The 13086-nt window shown below is 45.0% G+C and overlaps 1 protein-coding gene across 1 annotated transcript in view; it reads left to right on the top strand.

Annotated features, from left to right (window-relative positions):
• The window catches only part of RALBP1 (ralA binding protein 1), a 128195-nt gene that overhangs the window by 43849 nt on the left and 71260 nt on the right, over nucleotides 1-13086 (top strand). Inside the window, exon 2 of the mRNA XM_077492453.1 lies at nucleotides 7804-8106. Within this exon, the coding sequence (XP_077348579.1) occupies nucleotides 7863-8106 (244 nt within the window). The 5' untranslated portion in view covers nucleotides 7804-7862. The remainder of the gene's footprint in view (nucleotides 1-7803; nucleotides 8107-13086) is intronic.

Below are 13086 nucleotides of genomic sequence, written 5' to 3'. Positions count from 1 at the left end.
AGATCGGCTTCGGGTGCCGACATCGCGGGCGCGCTGGACAGGTAAGTGTCACTATTTTAAAAGTCAGCAGCTGCAGTATTTGTAGCTGCTGGCTTTAAAAAAAAAAAAAAAAACGCGGAGTCCCGGTGGACTCCCGCTTTAAGGCTCATTCGACTAGATCTCTGGCGACCTCCTGGGCAGAGAGCACAGGCACTTCGATTGACCAAATCTGCAATGCAGCAACCTGGACGAACCATAATACCTTCCTGAGGCACTACAGAGTGGAGCTGTTGTCCCCTCAGGACTTAGCATTCAGCAGGAAGGTCCTACAGGCAGTGGTCCCACCCTGAGGTAGGCCTGTACTACTTGCTTATCCTCTCAGGTGTGCCGTCCTGGAAGATGACTTGAGAAAATGACCAGTTACTCTTACCGGTAACGGGTTTTCTGGGAAATCTTCCAGGATGGCAGGCCTAATTCCCTACCCTTAAATCTTGGTGATGTTTTTTTCTCATTCTTCACAGAATGCACCCTCTGGCACTGGTGTGGGCCTTTACTTTGTCATAACTGAGGGTCAGAGGGAGGGGTGGGGCCTTTTAAACTCTGTTGTTGTGTTTCCTGCCAAATAAGACCAGTCATCTCTCAGGTGTGCCGTCCTGTAAGATTTCCCAGAAAACCAATTACCGGTAAGTGTAACTGGTCATTTTCAGTTTGTAGCTCTACCCTTCGGGCTTGCCACAGCTCCCCGGGTGTTCACAAAGGTTCTAGCACCAGTACTGGGTTTTTTAAGGGCCCAATGGATCTTGGGGCTCGGGTATCTGGATGACCTCCTGCTCAGAGATCACTCACTAGGGGCTCTAGAACAGAACATAACCTGCACAGTGCAGTATTTGGAAAGCATAGTCTGGGTCCTAAATACTGAAAAGTCAGCCTTGAGACCAGCTCAAAGTCTGAAGTATTTAGGACTGATCCTAGATACGATCCAAGCCAGGGTATTTTTGCCACTCGTACGGATCGGTGCCCTGAAGGATCAGGTACATCGGTTAAGGGGCACCAGACAACCCTCCATTCAGCTCTGTATGAGTTTTCTAGGAAGGATGATGTTCTCCTTCGAGGCAGTGCCCTATGCCCAGTTCCATTCCAGGCCTATACTATAAGACATCTTGTTGGCTTGGGACAGGAGAGGACAAGCCCTGGATTAGCCAATGTTGTTATCTCCTCAGTCGTGCTTAAACCAAAACTGGTGGTTGCAGGATCACAACTTGCGAAAGGGAAGAACCTTCCTCCCGGTAACTTCGAGTACTGACCAGATGCCAGTTTCTCAGGCTAGAGAGTGACCCTAGAGGGGCTCCCAGCTCAGGGGAAATGGTCAAGGACAGAACAGATCCTGCCCATCAACATCCTGGAGTTGCGGGCAGTGCGTCTGGCCATAAGGTCATATATGGTTGAGCTTCAGGACTGCCCTATCAGGCTTAAGTCCGACCATGCCACTGCAGTGGCCTATATAAACCACCAAGGTGATACCAGGAGTCGTTCAACTCTGAAGGAGGTGAACCACATACTAGCCTGGGCAGAGGGACATGTGCCTATTCTATCGGCAGTCCATATTCCAGGAGTAGAGAACTGGAAAGCAGATTATCTCAGCCGCCAGCAGATCTGCCCAGGAGAATGGCCCCTACACCCAGGGGTGTTCCAGGAAATTTGCCAGCATTGGGGATGGCCAGAGGTCGACCCATTGGCATCCAGGTTCAACAACAAGCTACAGCAGTTTGTGTCCTGAGCAAGGGATGCTCTGGTAGTCCCATGGAGCCAGTACTCCCTGGTTTATGCTTTCCCCCTGATCCCTCTCCTTCCACATTTGTTGCACAGTATTCGGAGAGAGGGGGTTCCAGTCATTCTGGTGGCACCAGCCTGGCCCAGAATGCCTGGTTCCTGGAGATTGTAAGATTGGCAATAGACGGGCCATGGACGCTTCTGCGCTGCCCCGATCTTCTGTCCCAAGGTCCTATATTCCACCCCAATCTACAGTCTCTAAATTTGACAACATGGCTATTGAAGCCAGGGTGTTGAAGGACCATGTCATTTCAGGACCAGTGGTGTCTACCCTAGTGAATGCTATAAAATCTGTCTCTAGGAAGATCTATCATAAGGTCTGGAAGACTTATAATTAGGGGTGCACCGAATGGGTTTTTTGGTGCCGAAACCGATACCGAAAATGAAAAATACACTAGGCCGAAAACCGAAACAGATACCAAAACAGCACCGATGCCGAAAATGACTGTTTTTAAAAAATATTTTTATGCAGGAGGTGGTCAGAGACTGGGGACATGGTACAGGAGGTGGTCAGAGACTGGCGACATGGTACAGGAGGTGGTCAGAGACTGGCGACATGGTACAGGAGGTGGTCAGAGACTGGCGACATGGTACAGGAGGTGGTCAGAGACTGCATGCATGGTACAGGAGGTGGTCAGAGACTGCATGCATGGTACAGGAGGTGGTCAGAGACTGCATGCATGGTACAGGAGGTGGTCAGAGACTGCATGCATGGTACAGGAGGTGGTCAGAGACTGCATGCATGGTACAGGAGGTGGTCAGAGACTGCATGCATGGTACAGGAGGTGGTCAGAGACTGCATGCATGGTACAGGAGGTGGTCAGAGACTGCATGCATGGTACAGGAGGTGGTCAGAGACTGCATGCACGGTACAGGAGGTGGTCAGAGACTGGGGACACGGTACAGGAGATGGTCAGAGACTGGGGACACGGTACAGGAGATGGTCAGAGACTGGGGACACGGTACAGGAGATGGTCAGAGACTGGGGACACGGTACAGGAGATGGTCAGAGACTGGGGACACGGTACAGGAGATGGTCAGAGACTGGGGACACGGTACAGGAGATGGTCAGAGACTGGGGACACGGTACAGGAGATGGTCAGAGACTGGGGACACGGTACAGGAGATGGTCAGAGACTGGGGACACGGTACAGGAGATGGTCAGAGACTGGGGACACGGTACAGGAGATGGTCAGAGACTGGGGACACGGTACAGGAGATGGTCAGAGACTGGGGACACGGTACAGGAGATGGTCAGAGACTGGGGACACGGTACAGGAGATGGTCAGAGACTGGGGACACGGTACAGGAGATGGTCAGAGACTGGGGACACGGTACAGGAGCTGGTCAGAGACTGGGGACACGGTACAGGAGCTGGTCAGAGACTGGGGACACGGTACAGGAGATGGTCAGAGACTGGGGACACGGTACAGGAGCTGGTCAGAGACTGGGGACGTGGTACAGGAGGCATCCCCCATTGCAGGCCAGTGTGCCCCATTGCAGCCTGTGTGCCATTTTGCAGCCAGCCTGTGCAGTGAAGAGAGCCGCCTCCGCCGCCTGTTTGATCACAGCGCCGGGAACATCACAGCTTTCATTTCAATAGCTGTGTGTTCCCGGCCGCGCGCCGTCACACGCAGCCCCTCCCCCTTGTCCGGGCACTTTGATAGACAGATCATACGTCCAATCCTGCGGATGATCTGTCTATCTAAGTGCCCGGACAAGGGGGAGGGGCTGCGTGTGACGGCGCGCGGCCGGGAACACAGCTATTGAAATGAAAGCTGTGATGTTCCCGGCGCTGTGATCAAACAGGCGGCGGAGGCGGCTCTCCTGCGCTATACACCCCCCATGATGGGCGTCACCAGGGGCGGGGGCGGAGCCCCGCCCCCACCCAGGCCACGCTCCATTATCGGCCGTTTTTCTCTTTCGGCAAATTTCCGAAAAGGGCATTTTCGGCCGATATTATTTCGGCGGCCGAAATTTCGGTGAATCACTACTTATAATGCTTGGTGTGAAGCTAGAAAATGGCATCCTCGGAAATATGTGATTGGGAGAATTCTCTCTCTTCTACAGTCAACTGTGGAAATCAGATTGGCTTTGAGTACAATCGGAGGTCACATTTCGGCCCTGTCAGTATTCTTCCAAAGGCCTTTAGCCTCCCTTTTGCTGGTCCGAACGTTTATGCAGGGGGCAATCGTTTGCTTTCCCCCATTAGTTCACCTATGTGTCCTTGGGACTTGAACTTGGTGCTGTCTGTGTTACAGAAACAACCATTTGAGCCTATCAAGGAATTTCCATTAGACTTGCTATTACACAAGCTAACCTTCCTGATGGCCATCACCTCGGCCTAGTAGGGTGTCGGAGTTGGTGGCCCTTTCGTGCAGGGAACCATACTTGATCCTTCACCATGACAGGGTCGTGTTATGACCTGTTCCATCCTTTTTTCCAAAAGTTGCGTCTACCTTTCATTTAAATCGGGATATTATTTTTCCTTCTTTTTTCTCTCGGCCTCGTTCGGTAGAAGAGAGACGACTGCATTCCTTGGAGCTTGTCTAAGCATCAAGGTTTATTTGTCTAGATCTGCGGCGATCCGAGGATCAGACTCCTTTTTTGTTTTGCCAAAAGCACCCAAGAAGGGGTTATTCAGGCCTATGGTCTGAAACGTAAAGCTCCTCCCTTTAGGGTGAGAACTCATTCTAGCAGGGGTGTTGGAACCTCCTCCGCTTTTTGCCATCAGGTATCTGTGGCTTAGATTTGTAAGGCTGCTACCTGGTCTTCAGTGCATACGTTCACAAAATTTTATCAAGTGGATGTTCGAGCAGCTGAGGATTCGGCTTTTGGCCACAGTGTACTGCGGGCTGTCGTATAAGGTCTAATGGCTATTGTTTGACGAGGTGTCTCCCTCCCCTCAAGGCTATTGCTCTGGGACAACTCAACAGGTAATGAATATTAGCCTGACTCTGTCTCATGATGTGTGAAAAAGAAAATAGGATTTGTTTTTGTCATACCTGCCTGTAAAATCCTTTTTTTGAGTACATCATGGGACACAGAAATCCCTCCCCTCCTTTTTTTTGAGGATTCAGTGCTTGCTAAAAAACTGATGTACTTCCTGTATGGAAGGGGGATCACTTCCTGTCCAAGACTATCTACCAGTGTCAATTTACCTAGAGATGGCGTATAACCCAGTAGGTAATATTAACCTAACTCTGTGTCCCATGATGTACTCAAAGAAAAGGATTTTACAGATAAGTATGAGTAAAAAATCCTATTTTTTGCATATGGGACTTCAACAATTTTTCATCATTTGTTATGTCATGTTTATATATACTTTGATACTATGTTGGAATAAGCGCACCATTCTTCAATTATTCATTCATTATAGTGTAAAGATCACTTTTAAATGGTGCAGCTGCTCTGGTTATAACACACACAGCAGCTCTTTAGTAATCCATACCATCATTAGAAGATCTGTTTTGATGTAGTGCGGTTAATTCTACCAAAAGACATGACCCGTTTGCATGTGCTTACTTTGTTTTTTTCCCTCCATGAAGATATGACCCCTCATTTAAATGCATATTTCTATTGCTTTCATTGCGTTACCATTGACTATTCATGTCAAGCAGGAAACCCAGCACAATATACCAACGCAAAGAACGTCATAGAGTATAATGGAAACTCTTTTCCCTGCAGTTTTGGAGTGTTGTGAGCAAGCATTTTAGTGTAGTTTCAGTGTAATGGTGTGAAGGCGCAGTTAACATCCTATTTCTTTGTCTACCATTTGTGTTCTGTCAATCCCCTGCATAAAAGCAAGTAGTTAGTCTTCATGCAAATTTCATCACTACTCGAGATTTCAGGTGGGGAAATGAGCTCACTGGGATCCAGGTTGTAATTACATGTGAATATAGATCAGTGGTCACCAACCTTTTAGGCTCCATGCACACTGGAGCTCATAAACTGCAGTTTATTGGAGTTTGGGCGTTTTTTTTAAAAGCCCATAAACTCTATGTTAGCCTATGTGTCCATGCACACATGGACGTTTTTCAGCTTTAATGAGCAGTGGAGTTAATGGGCTTTTTTCTGAACGCCAGAAATTTGCGTTCAAAGTGCCGTTTTTCACCGCCAAAAAACGACAAACGCTGATAAACGCTGATAAACGCGCGTTAATTAGTGTTCAGCATTCTATTTTTTCAATGCATTGTGGGAGTTTGGAATGTACTGTGGGATTTTTGGAGTGTCCTCTGTGTATTTTTATTGAAAACGCCCATAAACGCTAACGCTCATAAACGCTCATAAACGCTAGTACAAAACGCTGTTAAAAGCAAGTTTTTCAACCAGCGTTTTCTGCCAGCAATCTGGCGTCCAGAAAAAGCTTTTTTGAGCTTCAGTGTGCATGGATCCTTAGACCTCACAGACCACTATAAATTCTATATAAAAGTGTAGCGCTTAGAAACCAGGCATGTTATACCATCCTTACATAAAATGATATATACTCATATGTGAAAACTTGTGCATATATATTCATTAAATATTGACAGCGTGAAAAAGTGGGGTGACCTATAAAGTCTCACTATAAATCACACATATATATATTAATTACTGTATATATATAAAACCATAAAATAATTTTCATAAAGCAACAAAAACAAACAAACACAGAGACAGTCCAAAAAATAGAGATGCAAAGTCTCTTATATGTGATATCTGTGTATAGTCCACAGGTGTGCAAAAAATCACCATCCACCTTCTTTGTATATAAAAATCATGCAGGCACCACGTGGTATTCCCTTCACCAAGCGAGATGTACGCTTACAAAATCTATTGGATCCACACGAATATACATTCGGAGGATCACAAAAGCTTATATGTTTGTATACAGATTCCTTCAGCAGTGCATTTTCCAAGGGGATTTCAAATGTAACCGTTCCGTTCGTGTACTGGGCAGTGAATTATCTCCAGCCATACACATCCATAAGGATAGTTGAACACATATAAAGGAAAATAGGGACCAAATAGTGTAATTCCATTTTTTAAAAGAAATTTAATAAAAAAGTAGTAAACTCACATGTGTACAGGAGATCAAGCGCTTTTCAATAAAAAAACAGGGCTGCGGTGGAGTCCCAAAGACCACTAAACTTACCATTTTGAATCCTGCGGACCATTAACTTTTACATATCTTATACACACAATGCTCCGGCTCTCTGCCCCCTCCCCTCTGGATCACACTGCTGCTTTATACACACAATGATCCGGCTCTCTGCCCCCTCCACCTGGATCACACTGCTGCCTTATACACACAATGCTACAGCTCTCTGCCCTCTTCTCCCTGGATCACACTGCTGCCTTATACACACAATGCTGCGGCTCTCTGCCCCCCTCCCCCTGGATCACACTGTTGCCTTATTCAAGCAGTAATCCAGCTCTCTGTCTGCCCCCCCCCCCCCCCCCGGATTACACTGCTGCCTTGTGATCTGCATTTCCATGTGACGGGTGTTGGGGAGTCATCCAAAATATGATAAATATGTAATTTTGAATTAAAAAGACAGCTTCTGAAAAGTAATAAAAAGCAGTGGAAATTTGCTTCAGAGGTAACCCAAGAGCTGCTTGTAAGTGGGTGTTATCTGACTGCACAAGTATTCAAAATGTAGTAAACAGTAATACCAGTGTACGGTAAACAAAGCAGGCCCTCTAAGGCTGGCCATGGACGATTCAAAAACCAAACTGAGGTTCTTGGTCATTCCTTTTTTCGCATTAGGGTGCTAGCTGCGGCACGCGATTTTCATGCAGTCGAAAGTGCCTGATTCAACATGCTAGATTTTGTTTAGAAAAACGGAATGAACTATGGCACAATCGTATGCGCTGCTTTATTTTTCGATCGGCAGAATGCTCCGTTTTTGACTCGCCTATTGCCAGCGGTTGGGGTTATAGAAATTTTTATAGAAGAAAAATCCAACAATCCAACAAATGTTTTTCTGACATGTTGTTTTTGTTTCTTTTTAGGTGCCATGGACAGGTAACAGAGACCTTCACATTTCCTGCAGTAGGCTGTCATCAGCAGAATGACTGAGTGCTTTCTGCCCCCCACCAGTAGCCCCAGCGAACATCGCAGGGCAGAGCATAGTGGGGGATTGGCCCGTACACCTAGCTCTGAAGAAATTAGCCCTACTAAATTCCCGGGTCTGTATCGCACTGGAGAACCTTCTCCTCCCCATGACAACCTCCATGAGCCTCCTGACATAGTCTCTGATGATGAGAAAGATCATGGCAAGAAGAAAGGAAAGTTTAAGAAGAAGGAGAAAAGAAGTGAGTTCTAATATATCTTTATCTTCTTATCACCATGACCACTGGAGGACATATGTATGGGAGGGCCCAATATATTTCTGCACCAAATCAATTTGTGGACAGAATGAAAAAGGGCTAGGCCCTCTGCCAGGCTTTAAAACCAAATAGTCCATTGCTTCTCTGCAGATAATGTGACTGTGCACTTCCATTTGAAGGTGCTGTTTTCCCATGTTGTATCTTCTTCTCAGCATAAAAACACTGTAGAAAAAAAGGGGAAAATGGGTGCTGCATATAAAATCTGATATGTTAATGTACTTCTCTATCTTGTGCAAAAGGCAAGAACCCCAAACCTCTGCCCTCTGTGTTTCATTCAGCAATGAGCTTAAAAAGGATAAGTTCACCTTTGGGAACAAGTTGCATGTTCCCAATCCCCGCGACAGCAGGCTGGTGATCTTTTCCCTGTACCTGCTGTCATTGATTCACAGATCCTTGTGAGTCAGTGAACTACCAGTACTGACAGCCCTTGCGGCTGTCGGCTTGTAGTTCTCAATGAACTACCATGGTACTGTTGAGCGCTATGGTAGTTCATTGATTTCTTCTGGTCAGTGTGAAATGAACTGCCCGTACAATGTACTGGCAGACAGCTTACACTGACCGTCTGTAGTCCTAGATGGCACCTGTGATCTGCTGATCATGGGTGCAATGCTTTCCAGACTCCTAATAAAAAATAAAAATAAAAAAAAGATCTTAAATTTATTTTGTTTTTTTAAAGTGAACTTAACCTTTTAATTGTAGCATAAGTCTTTAATTTCTGTCTGTGTCAGGGACATTTTCCTTTGGTGAGACAACATGAAGAAAAATCTCCTTGACTTGTCCAAAAATAAAAACACTTTGCTACTGTGTCCAAGACTAAAAAAATGATCTACGGTTCTAGTTCATAACACTGAAATATTTCCATTGATCATATTGCAAGTAACAGCATGCTAAAATATAGAGTTATGCCTAGTAAAATCGGAGGAAAAATAAAGCTTTTAGAGCAAACATCCGATAATCTGATTGTTAGTACACAGCTTTCAAGAGGTGATTACGGCAGTTCATGCAAAATTATGCGAAGGGACAAGCACAAAATTTTTTCTTGTACAATACCAGAACAAACAATTTTCCTGTAATTGCTATAGTATTTGAAAAAATTTGTGTGATCAAGACCACGCATGCTCGGAAACGAAAGAATGCAATACAATATATTAAATCAATTTCGAAGTTGTATTCTCTCATATGAGAAATTTTGTAACTTTAGTATTCTATTGGTTTTCAATATGAGGCTAGCATGCAAAAAAAAAAGGACTATCGTTCATTCAATATTTTCTTTCTTTTGCAAATGATTTTATTTGCAAAATAATTCAAACAGGTAAGTTAGGCAAACAATCAGGCGGTTACATTATATATAACAAAAGCAGAGAAAAAAAATCCCAACAATGGGATAATACAAGATGGTTGCAGAGCTTCCGAGTTCCATTTAGCATCATAACGAATGTCCAAAAGTCTCTGGCTAAGAGATCTCGAGTCTCCTGGTTGTATCGTACGATGAACTAAAACAGAACAATGCATAATTAGAATCCCAAAACATAGAAACTTATTAAAGTTGGACATCCACATAGAAAAGTGCACCCTCCAATCTTAAGGGGGGATACATTCACTGTAACCACCCACACCCAATCCTACAGCCTGGTGATGCATAGTAAGGGAAACGGAAGAATAGAGGCGAGAAGGAAAAGGGGAGCCAGACGGGAGAAAATAAAAAAAGGGGGGGAGCGGTGTCTTATGGGGTGAACACCAGAGAGTCCTCAAATTCAAAGAAGCTGGATATTGAATCTGGAGGGTTGGGTATATGCAATTAAAGGTTGCTAGAACTTGACAAATGTATTGTGTGTCTGAAGCTAATGCGTCAACTTTTTCGTTGACTATGATGTCGTTCATTCGGTTCTTAACTGCTTCAAAGCTAAGTACAGGAGTTTTCCATGCCCTAACAATAGTCCATTTAGTTGCAGTAAAAAGATGCAAGGCCAACTGTCATTCTGGATGGAGCAGTTCAACTATTGGCTTATTAAGAAGGACCTCATAGGGATCCTGTTTTGATGTTAGCGTGAAATATGTTATGAAGAAGGGCATATACTCTGACCCATAGTCTGCATACCTTGGGGCAAGACCACCAGATGTGTGCCTTGGTGCCTTCCTGGGAGCATCTCCGGAAGCAAAGAGGGGAGTAGTATTGAATAAATCGCACCAGCCTAGCTGGCGTATATAGTGCCATCTGTACAGTACTTTATAAGCATTCTCCAGTATGAGAACATTCTTAGAACTTTTAAAGAGCAATTGTCATGATCTGCCAGTCCTCTGGATCTTATTTTTTCCCTAAATCTGTTTACCATTGCAGGGGATAGGGTCACACCGGTGGTCTCCTAAAGGAGATAATTGATGAATAAACCAACATAATTTAGCCCGGGGAGTAGGGATGGGCCCTACAGAGGCTTTTAAAAGGGGTTAACCTGTACGGAGTTGGTTGGTATTTTATTAGTTGATGGGGAAAATGCTTAAGTTGTAGATAGCTGTAATATTCACAGAGAGGAATATCATGGGAAGATCTGAGGGCCTAAAAAAGTCATTCTCATGGGGGTGAACAGAGAATAAACATATACAAACCAATTATCGGACCACCAAAAGAATTGTTTAGGGTTTTCGCAGCTAGGGGGGGAATAGCATACAATGAGTGAGGCAGAGTAAGGGTAGGTGGGGGAGATCAAACCCGCTGAAAAGTCCCAAAGGTGAAGAGAGTCATTTTAAAGTGGTTGTAGACACTTACAAACCACTTTTTTTTTTCCTAACATTTTTATTGTGTTATAATACGTAAATACAGAAATCAAAGAACAAATAACTGTTACAAAAGTAAGTCGTTTTACAAATGTTTAGACCTCACATTGTCAGTCGATAAGAGCATGTAACCAGCTATAATCCAATTGGCAGGTATGATACAGTCCTGCCTGTAGAGGGTAAAAAATAAGAGGATGTGGTTAGAGCGTATCTACTGATCCCAATGTATTTGGAGTGTAAGCTGTATTGTTAAACTTGGTGATTGCGTGAAAAACCTCTACCGACCGGTACTCTGTAGGAGTATAGTAGGAGAGGGTGAAGGGGGGGGGATGATCTCCCACTTTATATGTCTATCTCTTGAACTGAGGGGGTCTAGGGTGAGAAGAAAGTCATAGGGAAAGAGGGGGGAAGGAGTTAGGGGGTAAGATAGTCATGGTCACTTCACCACTCGCCACCTGTAGGTCCCAGCATGTGCTCCAATTAAATGTGTACCCATACTCTGGACTGGTTGTGTACAAACCACTTTGACCTCCAGGTAAGCCTAAATTAAGGCTTACCTGTAGGTCCTAGAAATATCTCCTAAACCTACACGGTTTAGGAGATATTTACAAAAAGAGAGGCACCACTGTCTAGGGCGTATGCACCGTAGACAGCGGCGCGCAGGCGCACTATCGCCGTTGGCAGCATGCCGCTGCTAACGGCGATATGCCGTTAGTGGCGGCTACCTGCGCAGGAGTGACGTCATCGCTGCTCCGGTGCTGTGAGTGGCCAGAGCAGCTATACCCAGAAGAAGATGGACGCTCCGGACTACAGGGGACATCAGTGACATCGCTGGCTCCTGTGTCAGGTAAGTGACACATAATGGGCTACTATGCGATGCATAGTAGCCCATTATGCTTTACCTTTGCAGGGAAACAAAGAAAAAGTAAACCCATTAGGGTTTACTTCCTCTTTAAGGCCCTAGCATAGTCCGGCGGTGGATAGGAGGAAGCCAAGGTGAGGAGGGGATTTGGAATAGGGTGAGAATCCACAAGATCAATGGTAGGCCAAAGTGGCAGTCGGTTCATTTCATGAAGATGGGATAATGGTTTTCTATTTGCTGCCGTATAGTAAATTGGGGGGCTGAGAAGCCACCATTGATTCTGCAAGCGTATAAGACTGTTTGTTGGTTCGGGGGTGGATGGAATTCCAAATATATTCAAAAGTTTGCATTGGTGGATACGTATAATATGTGGGGGGACCGAGACTGGAAGTACTTGAAAAAAGTACAATCGTTTCAGGAGATGGGACATGCGGACCATCACAATCCTACCAAGCCAGAACAACAGGAAGTGGGACCAAGAGGAAAGCATGTTGTTTCATTTTCTGAACAGAGGGGGAAAGTTGGTCTGGTATAATCCATCATAACCAGGGCTGAGCCTGATGCCCAAATAGGGCAAAGAAGGAAGCCACTGGAACAGGAAAGCATCTCTCAGGGCGGCCAGTTCAGAGGATGAGAGGTTAACCACTTCCGGACCGCCGCACGCAGATATACATCTTCTATTTGAAGAGGAATGTTGTTAGCTAGCTGCCATAACCCCGGTATCCTCTTCTTAGCGGGCAGTCAAGTTTCCGATAATAGTGGTCTCAGATTTGCCGCAAGACCACTTTTATCGGTGGCAGGAGAGAGGCTGTCGGTAGTGGGAGTGGTAGTGCTTCTCCTTCCTGGGTATGGAGATGAGTGAGGGGAAGATGGCTCCCACCTGTCTCCATACCATTGCAGGGCGGAAGCAACGTCAAAACGTTACTTCTGCCCATAGCTCTTAAAGGGCCATTTTTTATTTTATTTTTTAATTTTTTCAAATGACAACTTTTTTTTTTTTTATTGCATTTTAGTGTAAATATGAGATCTGAGGTCTCTTTGACCCCAGATCTCATATTCAAGAGGTCTTTTCATGCTTTTATTCATATTACAAGAAATGTAAACATCCCTTGTAATAGAAAAAAAGTGTCACTTTTTTTTTAAAGAACAGTGTAAAAATAAAAAACAAAAGGTAAAATAAGAAAAATATAAAAATAAATGTATCTGCCGAGCTCGCGTGCAGAAGCGAACCCACAGATGAAAACAGTGTTCAAACCACACACGTGAGGTAT

This window comes from Lithobates pipiens, unplaced genomic scaffold (genome assembly GCF_037356315.1).
Source record: "Lithobates pipiens isolate NorthernLeopardFrog02 unplaced genomic scaffold, aLitPip1_a1.2 Scaffold_19, whole genome shotgun sequence".
Lineage (NCBI taxonomy): Eukaryota > Metazoa > Chordata > Amphibia > Anura > Ranidae > Lithobates > Lithobates pipiens.
Note: the sequence above shows the minus strand (reverse complement) of the source record. Positions and strands in the feature narration are given on the sequence as shown.